The sequence below is a fragment of the Neoarius graeffei genome, chromosome 22 (genome assembly GCF_027579695.1).
Source record: "Neoarius graeffei isolate fNeoGra1 chromosome 22, fNeoGra1.pri, whole genome shotgun sequence".
NCBI lineage: Eukaryota > Metazoa > Chordata > Actinopteri > Siluriformes > Ariidae > Neoarius > Neoarius graeffei.
The window spans coordinates 38,261,682-38,281,554 of record NC_083590.1 but is presented as its reverse complement, the minus strand read 5'-3'; the positions used below and the strand labels follow the sequence as shown (position 1 = coordinate 38,281,554).

The 19,873-nt window shown below is 44.0% G+C and overlaps 1 protein-coding gene across 1 annotated transcript in view; it reads right to left on the bottom strand.

Moving 5' to 3' along the window:
• ptprua (protein tyrosine phosphatase receptor type Ua) overlaps positions 1 to 19,873 on the bottom strand; it is a 489,507-nt gene that overhangs the window by 294,196 nt on the left and 175,438 nt on the right. The window contains exon 4 of the mRNA XM_060904791.1: positions 12,614 to 12,791. Within this exon, the coding sequence (XP_060760774.1) occupies positions 12,614 to 12,791 (178 nt within the window). The remainder of the gene's footprint in view (positions 1 to 12,613; positions 12,792 to 19,873) is intronic.

Below are 19,873 nucleotides of genomic sequence, written 5' to 3'. Positions count from 1 at the left end.
GCTGAAAGGAACGAGTATTATTCCCTACCTTTTTCACCAAGTCAGTTTGAGGCATTGGTCTACCCTGCTCTTTAATTTTATTTTTTTCCTCGAAAGGAAGACTGGCAAATGGCTTCGCCAAAATTAAATCAGCAATGCTTGGCCTCCGTGCGCAGGTTTCTTGCTAGCTGACTAGCCCCCTCAAGTTCAAGTTCAGTCACTCAAATAAACAAAATTTCTGGAACTAAGATAGCAAACTTGACAACACTATATTTACACTTTATTTACAATGAAAATATATACAAACTAAAAAAGCTGGTAGAAACCGTATGTAATGAATGAAACCGAAATGTAAGCTGATCTCTTACAATACACCACAGCACTTGCGAATCCGCATGGGACTGAACTGAAATTCACCGCTGCTTGTCTATAGTTGAAACGAGCTGTCAATCAAAGAAAATATCCAGCCGCTTTCACCAATCACCAGTCTCCTCGTGGAAACTGCCATGTCCCTCCCATGTGAGGCTCGGAGTCCGTGGGCGGGCATTTTCGCAGTATTTGTCCAATAACCGTCTTGCATTTTGATATTGAAAAGCGCATAGCTCCCAATGCCATTGAAGTCCACTGAGGCTGCACTGCATCGCGCTGTCACGAGGGGGAAAAACTCACGCACACATTAAAGTTATAAGGGAATGATTTCGCACTGTAGTTGGGTTAAGCACATATATTTCTATGATTCTGGATCTGAAATAGCAATGTTATAAGGTCGGCTATAACAAGCCTAGCGCAATTCATCCTACACGATGTTTGTCATTTTTAGAGGAGGCTGAGCCTCCCTCATTGTCTTAGAGCAATCGCCCGTGATGTAAACCCAGCTTAAGTTGATGTCAAGGTAATTGATGAAATGAAAATTTTAGAAGTTTTAGATATTTTTTTAAAGACAAATGACAAAATATCTAACACTAATGAGTATTTACAAACACAAACACCGTGGGCAGCATGGTGGTGTAGTGGTTAGCACTGTCGCCTCACAGCAAGAATGTTCTGGGTTGAGCCCAGTGGCTGATGGGGACCTTTCTGTGTGGAGTTTGCATGTTCTTCCCATGTCTGCGTGGGTTTCCTCCAGGTGCTCCGGTTTCCCACACAGTCCAAAGACATGCTGGTTAGGTTAATATGGGGCAGCCTTAGGCTGAGGTGCCCTTGAGCAAGGCACCTACCCCCCAACTGCTCCCCAGGTGCTGTTAGCATGGCTGCCCACTGCTCTGGACAGTCCACCGAATGGGTGCCATTTGCTTGTTGTACTACTCCCAAATTAAACTTAATTTGTTATATCTTTTCAACACTGATTATAATAACACACATATTTAACTATTCAAAATGTGTTTTGGTCAACCTCAGGCTACATTACAAGGTTTGGAAGTCAAAGATGGCTGCATTTTTTTCAGTCCTGTTGCCAAAACTCTGAAAGTAACAGGACTGTTTTTAGCCTAGGATTAGCTAATACATGGAATTAAGCCACATGGCGTCATCGCTAATAGCATGACCACACTTAGCACATTCTAGTGATTTACCAAAAATCTGTATTTTTAAAATAAACAAATATCATCTAAGAAATAATTTAAGTAACAGGACAGTATGTTGATATTTGACCTTATCAGTCAAAGTTAAAAAATCATCAAATATACAGAAAAGTAAATGAGAGAACTAACTTTTGGTCTTCCCATGGCCTTCAGAAGACACAACTGATGTAACTTCCTGTTGAGCATGTGATTTATTACATGTTCCAAATTTGTCAGATGGGGTAATATGTTTGGGTAACAGGACTGAGTGAAAACCCAGGGACACGACTAAAATGTGTATTTTAACTAAGATATTGTGGATTTCTTATGAAAAAAATATATTTAAACCATGGATAGGATATGGAGTCATACAACAGTGCAAAAGAAATACTGTTTCTGAAGGATTTTAATCATAATATTTCATAGTTAAGTATAAAGTTAGAGTGTGGGGACAGGTAACACATGCTATTTTTCAGTGTTTTAGGTAGTTTTTATTAATCCTTACAATTATATATCTTAAATTTGAAATCAGATGAATGTGCAGGACATTCTGCGTAATAAGGAAATGCATTTTAAAGTACATTTTTATGTGCATTTATACATTTAATTTTCTAGGGACAGAAATGGCACCGATTCGGTGGAATGGCTCGGGTATGTGTGTGTGTGCTCATTGCTCATGTGTGTGTGTGTGTGTGTGTTCACTGCCTCAGATGGGTTAAATGCAGAGAGGAATTTCACAAGTGTATGTGTGACAAATAAAGGTTGTTTTTATTAAAACAGGAATGCCAACACCTGGGATCTGTCCTTCATGTGTTGACTAACCAATCCAAAAAGTCCCTCCTGTGCCAGAACCTCCAAGGCAGTCTCCCATCCCTGTACTAAACAGGCTTTTAAGGTCCATTGGGCAGTACCAAGCTCCATTTCTGTAGCCCTCAGCCTCTCACCTATTACTTACTGGGGGGCCAGTCTTCTGGGAACCATGATAGCGTGACTCCCTACTCACACCTTTATTGCAGTGCACCTTACCAAATGGCACAAGGTACCATTTTACAATTTTTATAATGGCCTTTTTATGACCCAATCGCAAGTAGAACTCACAATCCCCTGGTCTAGAGGTGGACATGCTAACCACGAGGCCAACTCGCGGTCTTATTAACCAAGCCAAGTCTACATTGAAAAACAAAAATGAAATAGTCATTTTCTAATATTAAGCATTTATTTCTCAGCAAAATTATCTACCAATAAAAAAGAAAATGTAAAGCTGAAATTGAGTAAAAGCATCTAAAAGCAGGTGAAATAATCCATTATCCATAACCACTTATCCTGTGCAGGTTCGCGGGCAAGCTGGAGCCTATCCCAGCTGATTATAGGTGAGAGGTGGGGTACACCCTGGACAAGTCACCAGATCATCAGAGGGCTGACACATATGGCCCTTTTCCACTACCCTTTTTCAGCTCACTTCAGCTCGCTTCAGCTCACTTCAGCCCGACACGGCTCGCGTTTCGACTACCAAAAACCAGCACGACTCAGCTCGTTTCAGCCCTGCTTAGCCCCTAAAACTCGCACCGTTTTGGAGTGGGGCTGAAGCGAGCCAAGCCGTGCCGAGTGAGGCTGGAGGCGTGAGCAGACACTCCCCTGTGCACTGATTGGTGAGGAGGCGTGTCCTCACATGCCCACACACGCCCCGCGAGCACGCTGGGATCTGTAAACACCGTAAACCCGGAAGAAGAAGAATTACGAATTACGAGAATTTCTGAAGCCTTATGCACCTCGCCTCATCTATATGCTCTTGCCAGTATCTGTTGGCGTTGTCGGTGACAACAAGCCACAGCACCAAGACCAGCAACACTAACGACTCCATGTCCTCCATGTTTATTGTTTACTATTCGGATCGTGAGACTACCGCTTAAAAGATCACTGAATCAGTGACATACAGAGCATCGTGGACGAGTTCGCGGAGCGCAAGGCTCGCCGTATGCCCTTCAAATAATGCGCGCAGTAGGCTATTGATGTTTTATTATGAGCCATGTACAGTATGTCGCCTAATGTTTTTTTGTTTCTGAGTTACATGTTCGTTTGAAGGACTTAATGTACAAAATAACATAGTTGCACCCCGTAGTGTTGAAATTGGTAAACACAGTGCATTCAGTGAGGTTTGCACCGCCCTCCTTTTATTTCTGACTCTTCCTGTCACCGTTGCAACCTCTGAGCGCTCATTCGTATGCCCTTCAAATAATGTGCGCAGTATAGGCTATTGATGTTTTATTATGAGCCATGTACAGTATCCTAATGTTTTTTGTTTCTGAGTTACATGTTCGTTTGAAGGACTTGATGTACTAAATAACATAGTTGCACCCGGTAGTGTTGAAATTGGTAAACACCGCAGTTGCGGACATTTTGTAGCCTAAAATGATGTTATGATAAGCTTTAATAAAATGCCCGGTCATTTGCCCTGCCCCCGGCCCGGCTCTGACTTGTTCCGCCACTGTCACTGATGTCACTGTTTGCGCTGCTTAACGACATCACGTGACGTCCACCCACTTTCGCTAACTCCACCCAATGTGTCCACCCACTTCCAGCCAGCACGGTTCAGCGCGGTTGTAGTCGAAATGCAACTTCAATAGCCCCGCTCAGCCCGACTCAGCTCGACTCGGCACGGCACGGCTCAGCCGCGTTTGTAGTGGAAAAGCGGCACTAGAGACAAGCAACCACTTACACTCACATTTCCACCTACGGTCAATTTAGAGCCACCAATTAGCCTAACCTGCATGTCTTTGGACTGTAGGGGAAACCGGAGCACCCGGAGGAAATCCACACAGACACGGGAAGAACATGAAAGAAAGGCCCCTGTCAGCCACTTGGCTCGAACCCAGAACCTTCTTGCTGTGAGGAAACAGTGCTAACCACTTCACCACTGTGCCACCCCAGGTGAAATAATATTATATTTAATTTAGAATAAGCTCATAATAATAAAAAATGATATATATTTTTATATATTTTTATTAGATATACTTCTATTTGTAAAAAAAAATCATTTTTACAATGTAAAATTATCATAAATCCAAATGGGCAAGCTGGGTTCTTCAAACACATCTGAGAATTGGAGTTGTATAGCTAGAGTGAGTTATTTCATTGCAAAAAAAAAAATGTAGCAAATAAATATATCTTCAATATAGCCAAATGTTTCTAGTATTGTCTATTAAAGTAATATTTAGCCCTTTCTCAAAATAAATGCCTCCAACTAACAAAATTTTCTGCCAATGGAAGAAAAAAAAAAAAAAAAATATATATATATATATATATATATATATATATATATTATATATATATATATATATTATGGCATGACATTCAGGAAATTAATCTTTGAATATATTGAATGAAACCCTGAATATATGGAATGAAACTTTGAATACCCCTCCTAGAACTGCCACCTTATTGTGGTGGAGGGGTTTGTGTGCTTGAATGATCCTAGGAGCTATGTTGTCGGGGGCATTATGCCCCTGTCAGGGTTTCCCAAGGCAGACAGGTCCTAGGTGACAGGCCAGACCAAGAGCAGTTCACCAAAAACCCCTATGGAGAAAAAAGCAAGGACTGTGACGTCGCCCGGTATGACGCAGCCGGGGCCCCACTCTGGAGCCAGGCCCGGGGTTGGGGCTCGTATGCGAGTGCTTGGTGGCCGGGCCTTTGCCCATGGGGCCCGGCTGGGCTCAACCCGAAGAGGTGACGTGGGCCCGACCTCCTGTGGGTTCACCACCCACAGAGGTAGCAGTAGGGGATTGGTGCAGTGTGGATTGGGTGGCAGTCGAAGGCAGGGGACTCGACGACCTGATCCCTGGACACAGCGGCTGGCTGTTGGGACATGGAATGTCACTTCGCTGGGGGGGAAAGAGCCTGAGCTTGTGTGGGAGGTTGAGAGGTACCGGCTAGAGATAGTCGGGCTCACCTCCATGCACAGCTTGGGCTCTGGAACCCAGCTCCTCGAGAGGGGCTGGACTTTCCACTTCTCTGGAGTCGCCCGTGGTGAGCGGCGGCAGGCTGGTGTGGGCTTGCTTATAGCTCCCCAGCTCAGCCGCCATGTGTTGGAGTTTACCCCAGTGAACGAGAGGGTCGCCTCTCTGCGCCTTCGGATTGGGGAGAGGGCTCTTGCTGTTGTTTGTGCCTACGGGCCAAATAGCAGTATAGAGTATCTGGCCTTCTTGGAGTCCCTGGGAGAGGTACTGAGGGGTGCTCAGACTGGGGACTCCATTGTGCTACTGGGGGACTTCAATGCTCACGTGGGCGACGACAGTGACACCTGGAGAGGCGTGGTTGGGAGGAACGGCCTCCCCGATCTGAACCCGAGTGGTGTTTTGTTATTGGACTTCTGTGCTAGTCACGGTTTGTCCATAACGAACACCATGTTTGAGCATAGGGGTGTCCATAAGTGCACGTGGCACCAGGACACCTTAGGTCGGAGGTCGATGATAGACTTTGTAGTCGTTTCATCTGATCTCCGGCCCTATGTCTTGGACACTCAGGTGAAGAGAGGGGCTGAGCTGTCAACTGATCACCACCTGGTGGTGAGTTGGATCCACTGGCAGAGGAGGAAGCTGGACAGACCTGGCAGGCCCAAACGTATGGTGAGGGTCTGCTGGGAACGTCTGGCCGAGCACTCTGTTGGGGAGGTCTTTAACTCCCACCTCCGGGAGAGCTTTTCCCAGCTTCCGAGGGAGGCAGGGGACATTGAGTCTGAGTGGACCATGTTCTCTACCTCCATTGTGGATGCAGCTGTTCGGAGCTGTGGCCGCAAGGTCTCCGGTGCCTGTCGTGGCGGCAATCCCCGAACCCGGTGGTGGACACCGGAAGTAAGGGATGCCGTCAAGCTGAAGAAGGAGTCCTATTGGGCCATGTTGACCTCCGGGACTCCTGAGGCAGCTGACGGGTATCGGCAGGCCAGGCGTGCTGCAGCTCGGGCAGTTGCGGAGGCAAAAACTCGGAACTGGGAGGAGTTCAGGGAGGCCATGGAGAAGGACTATCGGTCGGCCTCGAAGAAATTCTGGCAAACCGTCCGGCGCCTCAGGAGGGGGAAGCAGTACTCTGCCAACACTGTTTACAGTGCAGGTGGGGAGCTGTTGACCTCGACTGGGGACATTGTCGGGCGGTGGAAGGAATACTTTGAGGATCTCCTCAATCCCACCATCATGTCTTCCACTGAGGAGACTGAGGCTGATGACTCAGAGGTGGACTCGTCCACTACCCAAGCCGAAGTCACTGAGGTGGTTAGCAAGCTCCTTGGTGGCAAGGCACCGGGGGTGGATGAGATCCGCCCCGAGTATCTCAAGTCTCTGGATGTTGTGGGGCTGTCTTGGTTGACACGCCTCTGCAACATCGCATGGCGGTCGGGGACAGTGCCTCTGGAGTGGCAGACTGGGGTGGTGGTCCCTCTTTTTAAGAAAGGGGACCAGAGAGTGTGCTCCAATTATAGGTGAATCACACTTCTCAGCCTCCCAGGGAAAGTTTACTCCAGGGTACTGGAGAGGAGAATTCGCCCAATAGTCGAACATCAGATCCAGGAGGAACAATGCGGTTTTCATCCTGGTCGTGGAACACTGGACCAGCTCTATACCCTTCATAGGGTGCTCGAGGGTTCATGGGAGTTTGCCCAACCAGTCCACATGCGCTTTGTGGATCTGGAGAAGGCATTCGACCGTGTCCCCTGTGGTATTCTGTGGGGGGTGCTTCGGGAGTATGGGGTTCGGGGCTCTTTGCTAAGGGCTGTCCGGTCCCTGTACGAATGGAGCAGGAGTCTGGTTCGCATTGCCGGCAGTAAGTCAGACCTGTTCCCAGTGCATGTTGGACTCCGGCAGGGCTGCCCTTTGTCACCGGTTCTGTTCATAATTTTTATGGACAGAATTTCTAGGCGCAGCCAGGGGCCGGAAGGAATCCTGTTTGGGAACCACAGGATTTCATCTCTGCTTTTTGCGGATGATGTTGTCCTGTTGGCTTCTTCAAACCAGGACCTTCAGCATGCACTGGGGCAGTTTGCAGTCGAGTGTGAAGCGGCTGGGATTAGAATCAGCACCTCCAAGTCCGAGGCCATGGTTCTCGACTGGAAAAGGGTGGCTTGCCCTCTCCAGGTTGGTGGAGAAGTCCTGCCTCAAGTGGAGGAGTTTAAGTATCTCAGGATCTTGTTCACGAGTGAGGGAAGGATGGAGCATGAGATAGACAGGCGGATCGGTGCAGCCTCTGCAGTGATGCGGTCGCTTTACCGGTCCGTTGTGGTGAAGAAGGAGCTGAGCCAAAAGGCGAAGCTCTCAATTTACTGGTCGATCTACGTTCCGACTCTCTCCTATGGTCATGAGCTTTGGGTAGTGACAGAAAGAACAAGATCGCGGATACAAGCGGCCGAAATGAGTTTCCTTCACAGGGTGGCTGGGCGCTCCCTTAGCGATAGGGTGAGAAGCACAGTCACTCGGGAGGAGCTCGGAGTAGAGCCGCTGCTCCTCCACAATGAGAGGAATCAGCTGAGGTGGCTCGGGCATCTTTTTCGGATGCCTCCTGGACGCCTCCCTCGGGAGGTGTTCCAGGCATGTCCCCCTGGGAGGAGGCCCTGGGGAAGACCCAGGACACGCTGGAGGGACTATGTCTCTCGGCTGGCCTGGGAACGCCTCGGTGTTCTTCCCGAGGAGCTGGCTGAGGTGTCTGGGGAAAGGGAAGTTTGGGCTTCCATGCTTAGACTGCTGCCTCCGTGACCCGGTCCCAGATAAGCGGAAGAAGACGAGACGAGACGAGACTTTGAATATATGGAATGAAACTCTGAATATATTGAATGAAACTTTGAATATATAGAATGAATCCCCAAATATATTGAATGAAACTTTGAATATTTAGAATGAAACTTTGAATATATGGAATGAAACTTTGAATATATGGAATGAAACCCTGAATATATGGAATGAAACCCTGAATATATGGAATGAAACTTTGAATATATGGAATGAAACTTTGAATGGAATGAAACCCTGAATATATGGAATGAAACTTTGAATATATGGAATGAAACTTTGAATGGAATGAAACCCTGAATATATGGAATGAAACTTTGAATATATGGAATGAAACCCTGAATATATGGAATGAAACTTTGAATGGAATGAAACCCTGAATATATTGAATGAAACTTTGAATATATGGAATGAAACCCTGAATATATGGAATGAATCCCCGAATATATTGAATGAATCCCTTGAATATATTGAATGAAACTCTGAATATATGGAATGAAACTTGGCTGACGTCATGAAGGCACTGCCACTGTCCTGCAGCAAAAATGAGTCAATCGGCTCGGGATTTGGTTGTGGCTATTTTAAACAATAAAGACATTGTTTTACATTCTGGCGAATGCTTGTGGTTTTATTAGTGTTTACTTCTTTTATGTGCAACGAAGCTATGGTGACAAAGTAATTTCCCTCGTGGATCATTAAAGTCTGTCTAAGTCTAAATCTATGCTTGTGCATTCGCCAATCGCGGCAAATGTTAGCATTAGCATATACATTAATTTTGCCATTAACATTAGCCAGAAGCTAACACATATTTGTATAAGGGTATTTTCTGTATATAAAACTAATTTGTAAATTTTGTTTGTCAAGTTTTACAGTGTTTCTCAATATACTCTAATACTCTCCTCTGAGTCAGAGTTTTTTCTTGGGACCTGTTGGCTATCTGCCGAGCTGTAGGAGCGGGGGCAGAATACAAAGTTTCATTCCATATATTCAAAGTTTCATTCCATATATTCAGAGTTTCATTCCATATATTCAAAGGTTCATTCCATATATTCAAAGGCTCATTCCATATATTCAGGGTTTCATTCCATATATTCAAAGTTTCATTCCATATATTCAGGGTTTCATTCAATATGTTCAAAGATTAATTTCCTGAACGCCATGCCATAATATATATATATATATATATATATATATATATATATATATATATATATATATATATATATATATTTGTGTGTCTCCAGAAATAAGTTTAATATTCTTATATTTGATTCTTTTGCTGTCATATAATAGATTGCAAATTTATTTGCAATTTATTACATGATTACAAAAAAAACTGGAGTACAAAAAACTAATTCAAGACATTTTCACTTGCTAAACTGTCATCAGCAACTCAGTGAGTGGCTAATGTGAAAGTTTCAGAAGAAAAAAGCAAATAAAATTAAAAGTCACTACTTCTCTTTGAAATTGCCCAATATTTGTCAGTCCACTTCTTCACAGAGAATGATCTGCTAAGAGATTTTATGGGCAAATGAAACAAGCAGTGATTCTTATTTGCAAAATATGGTTGTATTTAGGGATGGCATGGTGGTGTAGTGGTTAGCACTGTCACCTCACAGCAAGAAGGTTCTGGGTTCGAGCCCAGTGGCCGACGGGGGCCTTTCTGTGTGGAGTTTGCATATTCTCCCTGTGTCTGCATAGGTTTCCTCTGGGTGCGCCGGTTTCCCCCACAGTCCAAAGACATGCAGGTTAGGCTAATTGGTGCCTAATTGGTGGCATCAGGCCTGTGTTGACCTGGTGACTTGTCCAGGGTGTACCTTGCCTCTCGCCCATAGTCACCTGGTATAGGCTCCAGCTTGCCCGAAACCCTGCACAGGTAAGTGGTTACGGATAATGGATCGATGGATGGTTGTATTTAGGCTTGCACAGTGGAACAGCCATCAGTCAGTTATTACTTGCCGATGGTTCATGATTAATTGCTGCATATACAGTATCCCACTGCATATAATGGTAATTGCAGTTATATCATAAAAATTGCACAATGGTGACATAGCATGCCATTAAACCAACACAATTATTTGATATTTCATGGTAAGTTCAGTTGCTCATCTCATCTCATTATCTGTAGCCACTTTATCCTGTTCTACAGGGTCGCAGGCAAGCTGGAGCCTATCCCAGCTGACTATGGGTGAAAGGCGGGGTACACCCTGGACAAGTCGCCAGGTCATCACAGGGCTGACACATAGACACAGACAACCATTCACACTCACAATCACACCTACGGTCAATTTAGAGTCACCAGTTAACCTAACCTGCATGTCTTTGGACTGTGGGGGAAACCGGAGCACCCGGAGGAAACCCACGCGGACACGGGGAGAACATGCAAACTCCGCACAGAAAGGCCCTCGCCGGCCACGGGGCTCGAACCCGGACCTTCTTGCTGTGAGGCGACAGTGCTAACCACTACACCACCGTGCCGCCCCAAGTTCAGTTGCTCTGTCATGGAAATCAATGTGATCACTCACAGGGGATAAGGAGTCTAGAAAGCACGTAGTGTATGGTCTTTACTGATGGAATAAAGTGAACGGTGTGGGAGAGCTGCAAGAGATCTCTGAGAGGTATATTATTTCAAGGGAAAAAAAATGAAAAGAAACCCTGAGTTAAATGTTCATGGTATTCAACATCATAATTCTAACATCTAACATATGACCAAGTAAGATCAAGATTTCAGATAGACAGAGCAAGGACATGAGAGAGAAAAGAGACAGAGAGAGAGAATATGAGTCACTGATCTTTGAATATTTAAAATGAGTACACATTGCTCACTATGATATCAGAACACAAAGTGACCTCCACAATCACCTACACACAAGTCACTTCTGTGGTCTATCTTTACGAGCAGAGTGGGTGTAATGAATTACAAAGGAGAAAATAAAAATGTGTATGTGCATACGATATGTATGCCAGGATTGTGGCTATGGTGCTGATATACTGTGAGTATACAGTGTCTTGCAAAAGTATTCATCCCCCCTTGGTGTTTGTCCTGTTTAGTTGCATTACTAGCTGGAATTAAAATGGATTTTTTGGAGGTAGGCACCATTTGATTTACACAACATGCCTACCACTTTAAAGGTGCACATTGTTGTTTTATTGTGACACAAGCAATAATTAACATGAAAAAAAAAACAGAAAACTGGAGTGTGAATAGGTATTCACCCCCCTAAATTCAATACCTTGCAGAATCACCTTTTGCTGCAATTACAGCTGCACGTCTCTTGGGGTGTGTCTCTATTAACTTAGCACATCTAGCCACTGGGATTTTTGCCCATTCCTCAAGGCAAAACTGCTCCAACTCCTTCAAGTTAGATGGGTTGGTGTACAGCAATCTTCGAGTTATGCCACAGATTCTCAACTGGACTGAGGTCTGGGCTTTGACATTCCAAGACATTTAAATGTTTCCCTTTAAACCACTCCAGTGTAGCTTTAGCAGTATGTTTAGGGTCATTGTTCTGCTGGAACATGAATCTTTGTCCCAGTCTCAAACCTCTGGCTTACTGAAACAGGATTTCCTCCAGAATTTAGTGCCATCCATCTTTCCTTCAGTCCTGACCAGTTTTCTTGTCCCTGCAGATGAAAAATATCCCCACAGCATGATGCTGCCACCACCATCCTTCAATGTAGGAATGGTGTTTTCAGGGTGTTGCGTTTGTGCCACACATTGCATTTCCCATGATGGCCAAAAAGTTTAGTTGTTTTTGGCACAATAAAACAATAATTTGCACCTTTAAGTGGTAGGCATCTTGTGTAAATCAAATGGTTCTAACCCTCCAAAAATCAATTTTAATTCCAGCTTGTAATGCGACAAAACAGGAGTAGCACCAAGGGGGATGAATACCTTTGCAAGACACTGTATAAGACACAAATGAGATAATCTGGGGTTTTCATGTCACAACCATCCATGGCACAGCTCTCTGTTGTTAAGACAGCAAACCTGGCTGTGCTCTCTTTTTGAGAGGGATGGCATACTCTCTGTTTTGTCATTCACAGCAATGCTAGCCAATTAGATGTGATTATAACGTAATGTATGCAGAAGAGGGCAGATAGTTCTTTCCTCTGAGTGTCTTACGCAGTTTTGAAAATGTTGGCTTCATGTGTCTAGAAAGAAGTGCATCTTTTCCATACCCTGTCTGGTTATCATGTGATAGGAGAGAGTTAGCTATTGGGTGGGAATGGGTGAATTGGCAGGTGACCAAACTTGGGAGAAAATACAGCCTATTAGTGTTTGTGTGTACTTGAGTGTGATGATACCTCGGACAATGAGTTCAGCAAAGTTGGATACAGCAGCTCCATAGGAAGATTGTGTGATACAGCGATAAAGATCCTGCTCGGTCCGTTGAGCTCCATCTATCTGAAACCATGCAGCCAAACGACGCTCACCCACTGATGATGTGAGTGAATACGGTAACATTAGAAGACCATTATGCCTCTAGGAGAGACAGAGAGAGAGAAAGAGAGAGAGTCATATTATACATTCTGGGAAAAAAAATGAAGAACCAAAATTATGATATTTCAGATTTAATAATTAAAGTACAAAATCACTTAATTAGCACCCGGTTTGATTAACTTACAGTACATATATACAAATATACCAACACACACACACTGTTTCGTTCAAGGTCAGCAGATTTCTGAGTGCACACATCTTGACTACCGTATATTACATCCATAGTTATATAACACACACACACACACACACACACACACACACACACACACACACACACAGTGCAAAGTATCACTCAGAATACTCTCTTGATACTCTCATCAAGCTTTGGCATTTTTTAGCACTGGTTTTCTGGTTATTGATCTCATTTCTGGTCCTGGTTTTTGATTCTGGTTCTGTCCCTCCACGCCTTTCGTCTTGCATGGTTTTTGTGCCTTTCGTTCATGTTTTTGGCTTTGTCTGCCTGTCTTTCTTTATTTATATACAAAAGCCATCATCTGTACTAGTGTCCATGTCTTGTGCTTGACATCAATCCAGTACACAATAGAGGCTTTGCACCATCATGTGACCCCATAGTAATGGTAACTACGCCGCCATGACAGGGGGCATGCTTGTAGTGCTTCATTCAGCCGAGTTAGTTGTTATTGATCAGTATGGGAAGGATTTGCTGTGTTTTTGGGTGTGCAAATTGTTCTGAACTAAACAAAGACATCAGCTTTTTTTATTTGCCAAAAGTAATTCATCATCAGGGGGAAAAAATTAGAGAGACTTCTAAATGTAGAAGGGAACTAGATAGAACTCGACGCCAACGGCATCAATGGGGATGCCTCCCCCTGGTAGACTACACGCCTTATTAAGTTGTGATTTGGGGATGGACATTTGACCTCACAGTAATCTTGACCTGGTGAAATTACTTGTATTGGCCTTGGAGATATTGTGTTCACAAGGTTTTTGGACAGACATTTGACCTCACAGTGACCTTGACCTTAGACCTTTTGATATCAAAATCTAATCAGTTTATCTGTGGTTGGTAGAAGAGAGCAACTGGACTTGCTTGAAAAGTCTTGAAGACGTTTCGCCTTCAAGACTTTTCAAGCAAGTCCAGTTGCTCTCTTCTACCAACCACAGATTACTTTGTACCTGGATGACTGAGTATCTTCACAGATATGTTTCTACGCACTTTGGGATGAGATCCCTTCGACTGGTGCGGGAGTATGAGAGGACTTCCAGAAAACTGGCAGACATCTTAGCCAGAGAGGATCGTTCATTTTTGTCAACCTGGAACGACCATCACTGAACAGAGGTGGGTGTCTAAGACATCTATCAGCCACCTACAATGCAGCCATCAGCATTCTGATTCGGATTCTATGATGATCCATGAGAGGATAAATACTTGATACTCCCTATTAGACAGACAGAACTGAGGATGCCTTTCAGATGAGAGGCAAAACGTCTTCCAGACTTTTCAAGCAAGTCCAGTTGCTCTCTTCTACCAACCACAGATTACTTTGTACCTGGATGACTGAGTATCTTCACAGATACTAATCAGTTTATCTTTGTCACCAAATGCACAAATGGTGAAAGTTTGGTGAAATTCCTTTGATTTGCCTTGGAGATATTGTGTTCACAAGGTTCTCGGACAGACATTTGATCTCACAGTGACCTTGACCTTAGACTTTTTGATCTCAAAATCTAATCAGTTCATGTTTGTCCCCAAATGCACAAATGGTGAAAGTTTGGTGAAATTCCTTTGATTTGCCTTGGAGATATTGTGTTCACAAGGTTCTCGGACAGACATATGATCTCACAGTGACCTTGACCTTAGACTTTTTGATCTCAAAATCTAATCAGTTCATGTTTGTCCCCAAATGCACAAATGGTGAAAGTTTGGTGAAATTCCTTTGATTTGCCTTGGAGATATTGTGTTCACAAGGTTTTTGGACAGACATTTGACCTCACAGTGACCTTAGACCTCATCTCATCTCATCTCATCATCTCTAGCCGCTTTATCCTGTTCTACAGAGTCGCAGGCAAGCTGGAGCCTATCCCAGCTGACTACGGGCGAAAGGCGGGGTACACCCTGGACAAGTCGCCAGGTCATCACAGGGCTGACACATAGACACAGACAACCATTCACACTCACATTCACACCTACGGTCAATTTAGAGTCACCAGTTAACCTAACCTGCACGTCTTTGGACTGTGGGGGAAACCGGAGCACCCGGAGGAAACCCACGCAGACATGGGGAGAACATGCAAACTCCACACAGAAAGGCCCTCGCCGGCCACGGGGCTCGAACCCGGACCTTCTTGCTGTGAGGCGACAGCACTAACCACTACACCACCGTGCCGCCGACCTTAGACTTTTTGATCTCAAAATCTAATCAGTTCATGTTTGTCCCAAAGCGCACAAATGGTGAAAGTTTGGTGAAATTCCTTTCATTAGCCTTTAAGATATCGCATTTACAAGGTTTCGGGATGGATGCACGCACGCATGGACGGACGGACGGACAACCCGAGAAAACAATGTCTCCTGCACCTTATGGTGGCAGAGGCATAAAAATGTGTGTATGTGTGTGTGTGGGGCATTCAGCAGGTCTCTGTGTCCAATGGAGAGGTCAAAAACCTTATGGTATGCTCACTTGATTTCCATGAAGATAAGAATTAAAAAAATAATAATAATAATTTCTGAGCTGCAGAAAGGTGCTCATTCTTATACAGTGAAGTGAACATGAGCAATCTAGCAGCTCTGCACAGCCTCATCTTCACCGTGACCTAAAGTGTATTTACATTTGGGGATCCTTCGGAGCTGATGCAACCTGATGCTGATCTGAGCACAGTAAGCACTCTGTTTTCACAGAGACTTTGCAAGTATTCTGTCAGGTATGCAGTGGTAGAGGATCTAAGTGCAGGAAGAGTATTTATGAGCAGGTGTGATATTTACAAAAACAAAACACAATCTAAACCAAAAGGAGAGTTATAAACATAGCTCGAAACAAATGTGACAGTGATGATAATACTTCGCAAAGTCCTTATATGTGTGTGCTGATTACACTCAAATCAGCATCAGGTGTTTCCCATAATGACTGGGTCCCAAGTGCATACACAACACACTCCAAAGGATCCCCGAATGTAAATGCACTTTAAGTCTCAGTGAAGGTTAGGTTCTGCTGAGCCGCTGTGTTGCACATGTTCATTTCACTGTATAAGAATGAGCACTGCACTGCAGTTGTGAAGTTTTTTTTTCCCCCCTTTTGAATTCTTACCTTTGTGGAAATGAAGGGAACATACCATAGGGTTTTTGACCTCTCCGTTCAACACTGAGTCCTGCTGAATGTTTTTTCCCCATTTTCCTTTCTACATTTAGAAATCTCTCTAGCTGGTTTTTTTTTCCCCCAATGATGAATTACTTTTCTCATCTCATTATCTCTAGCCGCTTTATCCTTCTACAGGGTCGCAGGCAAGCTGGAGCCTATCCCAGCTGACTACGGGCGAAAGGCGGGGTACACCCTGGACAAGTCGCCAGGTCATCACAGGGCTGACACACAGACAACCATTCACACTCACACCTACGGTCAATTTAGATCACCAGTTAACCTAACCTGCATGTCTTTGGACTGTGGGGGAAACCGGAGCACCCGGAGGAAACCCACGCGGACACAGGGAGAACATGCAAACTCCACACAGAAAGGCCCTCGCCGGCCCCGGGGCTCAAACCCAGGACCTTCTTGCTGTGAGGCGACAGCGCTAACCACTACACCACCGTGCCGCCATGAATTACTTTTGGTAAATTAAAAAAATCTGATGTCTTTGTTTGGTTCAGAACAATTTGCACACCCGAAAACACAGCAAAACCTTTCCATACTCATCAATAACAACTAACTCGGCTGAATGAAGCACTACAAGTGTGCCCCCTGTCGTGGCAGGGTAGTTACTGTTGCTATAGGGTCACATGATGGTTGAAAGCCTCTATATGTTCCTACATTTTATCAAGCATTTTGAACTGTATTTTGGGAAGAGATTATAAAATCTGTTTCCAAACATTTCATCCATTATCCGTAATTGCTTATTCTGTGCAGGGTCACAGGCAAGCTACTGTAGATCCCAGCTGACTATGGGCAAGAGGTGGGGTACACCCTGGACAAGTCACCAAATTGTTGCAGGGCTGCCACACAGAAACACACTCACACCTATGGTCAATTTAGAGCCACCAATTAACCTAACCTGCATGTCCAGGAGGAAACCCATGCAGACACGGGAAGAACATGCAAACTCCACACAGAAAGGCCCCCGTCAGCCACTGAGCTCGAACCCAGAACCTTCTTGCTGTGAGGCGACAGTGCTAACCACTACACCACCCTGAACATTTCAAATGAAACCAATTTGATTCTTGTTTGGTCTGTCATCAGGTGATCAAGTTTGAAGATTACAAAAATTCTGGAAATGCTATAACCCAAAAGGATGGGTTTCCTCTCACAGTTCAAAAAGATATGGTGACTTCATGAGTCTTGGAAGCAGCCCCTTCATCTTCCAAGTTGGTAACATTTGTGTGATCTTAAGATGTACTTTCAAGTGGAAATGTCAGTCACAGTATCCTTTGAAAATTCATACATGCATCTTCATAAAACAGCATATTATTGTCCTTATTAGGTGGTCAAAAAAAATTGCGAATGGCTCATAGAGCTTTTTCAATGGTTCTGCTTTAAAGTGAAACTTTGATAATAAAGTCATATCAAGCATGGCCCTGAATGTTCCTATGAGAATTACAGTTAGTCTTTTGGATCTTTTCAATATCAACATAATAACAAATATTATTGTGTCAACATGGAGAAAGCACACTGAGCGCTGCATATTAGATGTGCCTGATGTGAATATTATAACAGTCCACTCAGTCTACATTGCGCAAGTGGGACAGCTCAGAACACGTGCAACAGGGGATAAAGCAAATGTCAGACTGAGAAACAGGAAGGTTGGAGGGGCTGGAGAGCAATTCATAAATGTCACAGCACATTTCATTGCTCACATTTCCTACCCTCTAACTCTCCCTGTAATGCTCACTTTATCATTAGATAAACACATGCATATTTCTTTAATGTCTTCCGGTCATTTTTACACCAGGGAGCAGAGAGCTAGATTTAATTAAACACACACACACACACACACTAGCTTCTATACTTGGACCTGGCAATGATTAGTCATATTAATAAAATCATAGCTTAAATGTTTTGACAGCTGTTTTAACACACATACACACATTTCTTTAATATATTCCCACAGATTGCTAGATTCAGTCAAGCACACAAAGAAACAACCGACTAGTGGCCTAGTGGTAGCGTGTCCGCCTCTCGATCGAGAGCTCGTGAGTTCTATTCATGGTCGGGTCATACCAAAGACCATCATAAAAATGGTACCTACTACCATCTGGCAAGGCATGCTGCAATACAGATGTGCATGGGGAGTTAAACTCTCGTAGCTACTAGAGGACTAGCCCCCCACTGGGTTGAATCAACGTTGAATTTTCAACCCTATCAGCATTGAATCAATAGTGATTCAACCATCATCTAAATAGAAATTTCTATTTAGATGATGGTTGAATCACTATTGATTCAATGCTGATAGGGTTGAAAATTCAACGTTGATTCAACCCAAATTCAAGGGGACACTTTCAATATCATTTCAACATTATTTCAATGTTTTCTGCCAAACGCTATTTCAATGTTGATTCAACTGATTTTTGCTATCTGGGTAAGTAGCTTGGTGTGAAGAAATCAACTGTGGGAGCAATTATTAGAAAATGGAAGACATACAAGACCACTGACAATCTCCCTCGATCTGGGGCTCCACGCAAGATCTCACCCTATGAGGTCAAAATGATCACAAGAACGGTGAGCAAAAATCCCAGAACCACACGGGGGACCTAGTGAATGACCTGCAGAGAGCTGGGATCAAAGTAACAAAGGCTACCATCAGTAACACACTACGCCGCCAGGGACTCAAATCCTGCAGTGCCCCCTACTTAAGCCAGTAAATGTCCAGGCCTGTCTGAAGTTTGCTAGAGAGCATTTGGATGATCCAGAAGAGGATTGGGAGAATGTCATATGGTCAGATGAAACCAAAATAGAAGTTTTTGGTAAAAACTCAACTTGTGTTTGGAGGAGAAAGAATGCTGAGTTGCATCCAAAGAACACCACACCTACTGTGAAGCATGGGGGGTGGAAACATCATGCTTTGGGGCTGTTTTTCTGCAAAGGGACCAGGATGACTGATCCGTATAAAGGAAAGAATGAATGGAGCCATGTATCGTGAGATTTTGAGTGAAAACCTCCTTCCATCAGCAAGGGTATTGAAGATGAAACGTGGCTGGGTCTTTCAGCATGACAATGATCCCAAACACACCGCCCGGGCAACAAAGGAGTGGCTTCGTAAGAAGCATTTCAAGGTCCTGGAGTGGCCAAGCCAGTCTCCAGATATCAACCCCATAGAAAATCTTTGGAGGGAGTTGAAAGTCCATGTTGCCCAGCAACAGCCCCAAAACATCACTGCTCTAGAGGAGATCTGCATGGAGGAATGGGCCAAAATACCAGGAACAGTGTGTGAAAACCTTGTGAAGACTTACAGAAAACGTTTGACTGCTGTCATTGCCAACAAAGGGTATATAACAAAGTATTGAGATGAACTTTTGTTATTGACCAAATACTTATTTTCCACCATAATTTGCAAATAAATTATTTAAAAATCAGACAATGTGATTTTCTGGATTTTTTTTCTCATTCTGTCTCTCATAGTTGAGGTATACCTATGATGAAAATTACAGGCCTCTCTCATCTTTTTAAGTGGGAGAACTTGCACAATTGGTGACTGACTAAATACTTTTTTGCCCCACGGTAGATAGATACGAGGAGGAAAGACTGCATTTCCTATAACTTTCTGATCAGCAATGGCATCTGGTGTTATGACGTTGTGTTATGACATTGATCCAACCTTGCAAAGTGAAGCGATCTGTTTCCTTGACACACACAAAAAGTAAATAAAATTAAATTAAAAATCTGAGTTTTTTTCTTGTA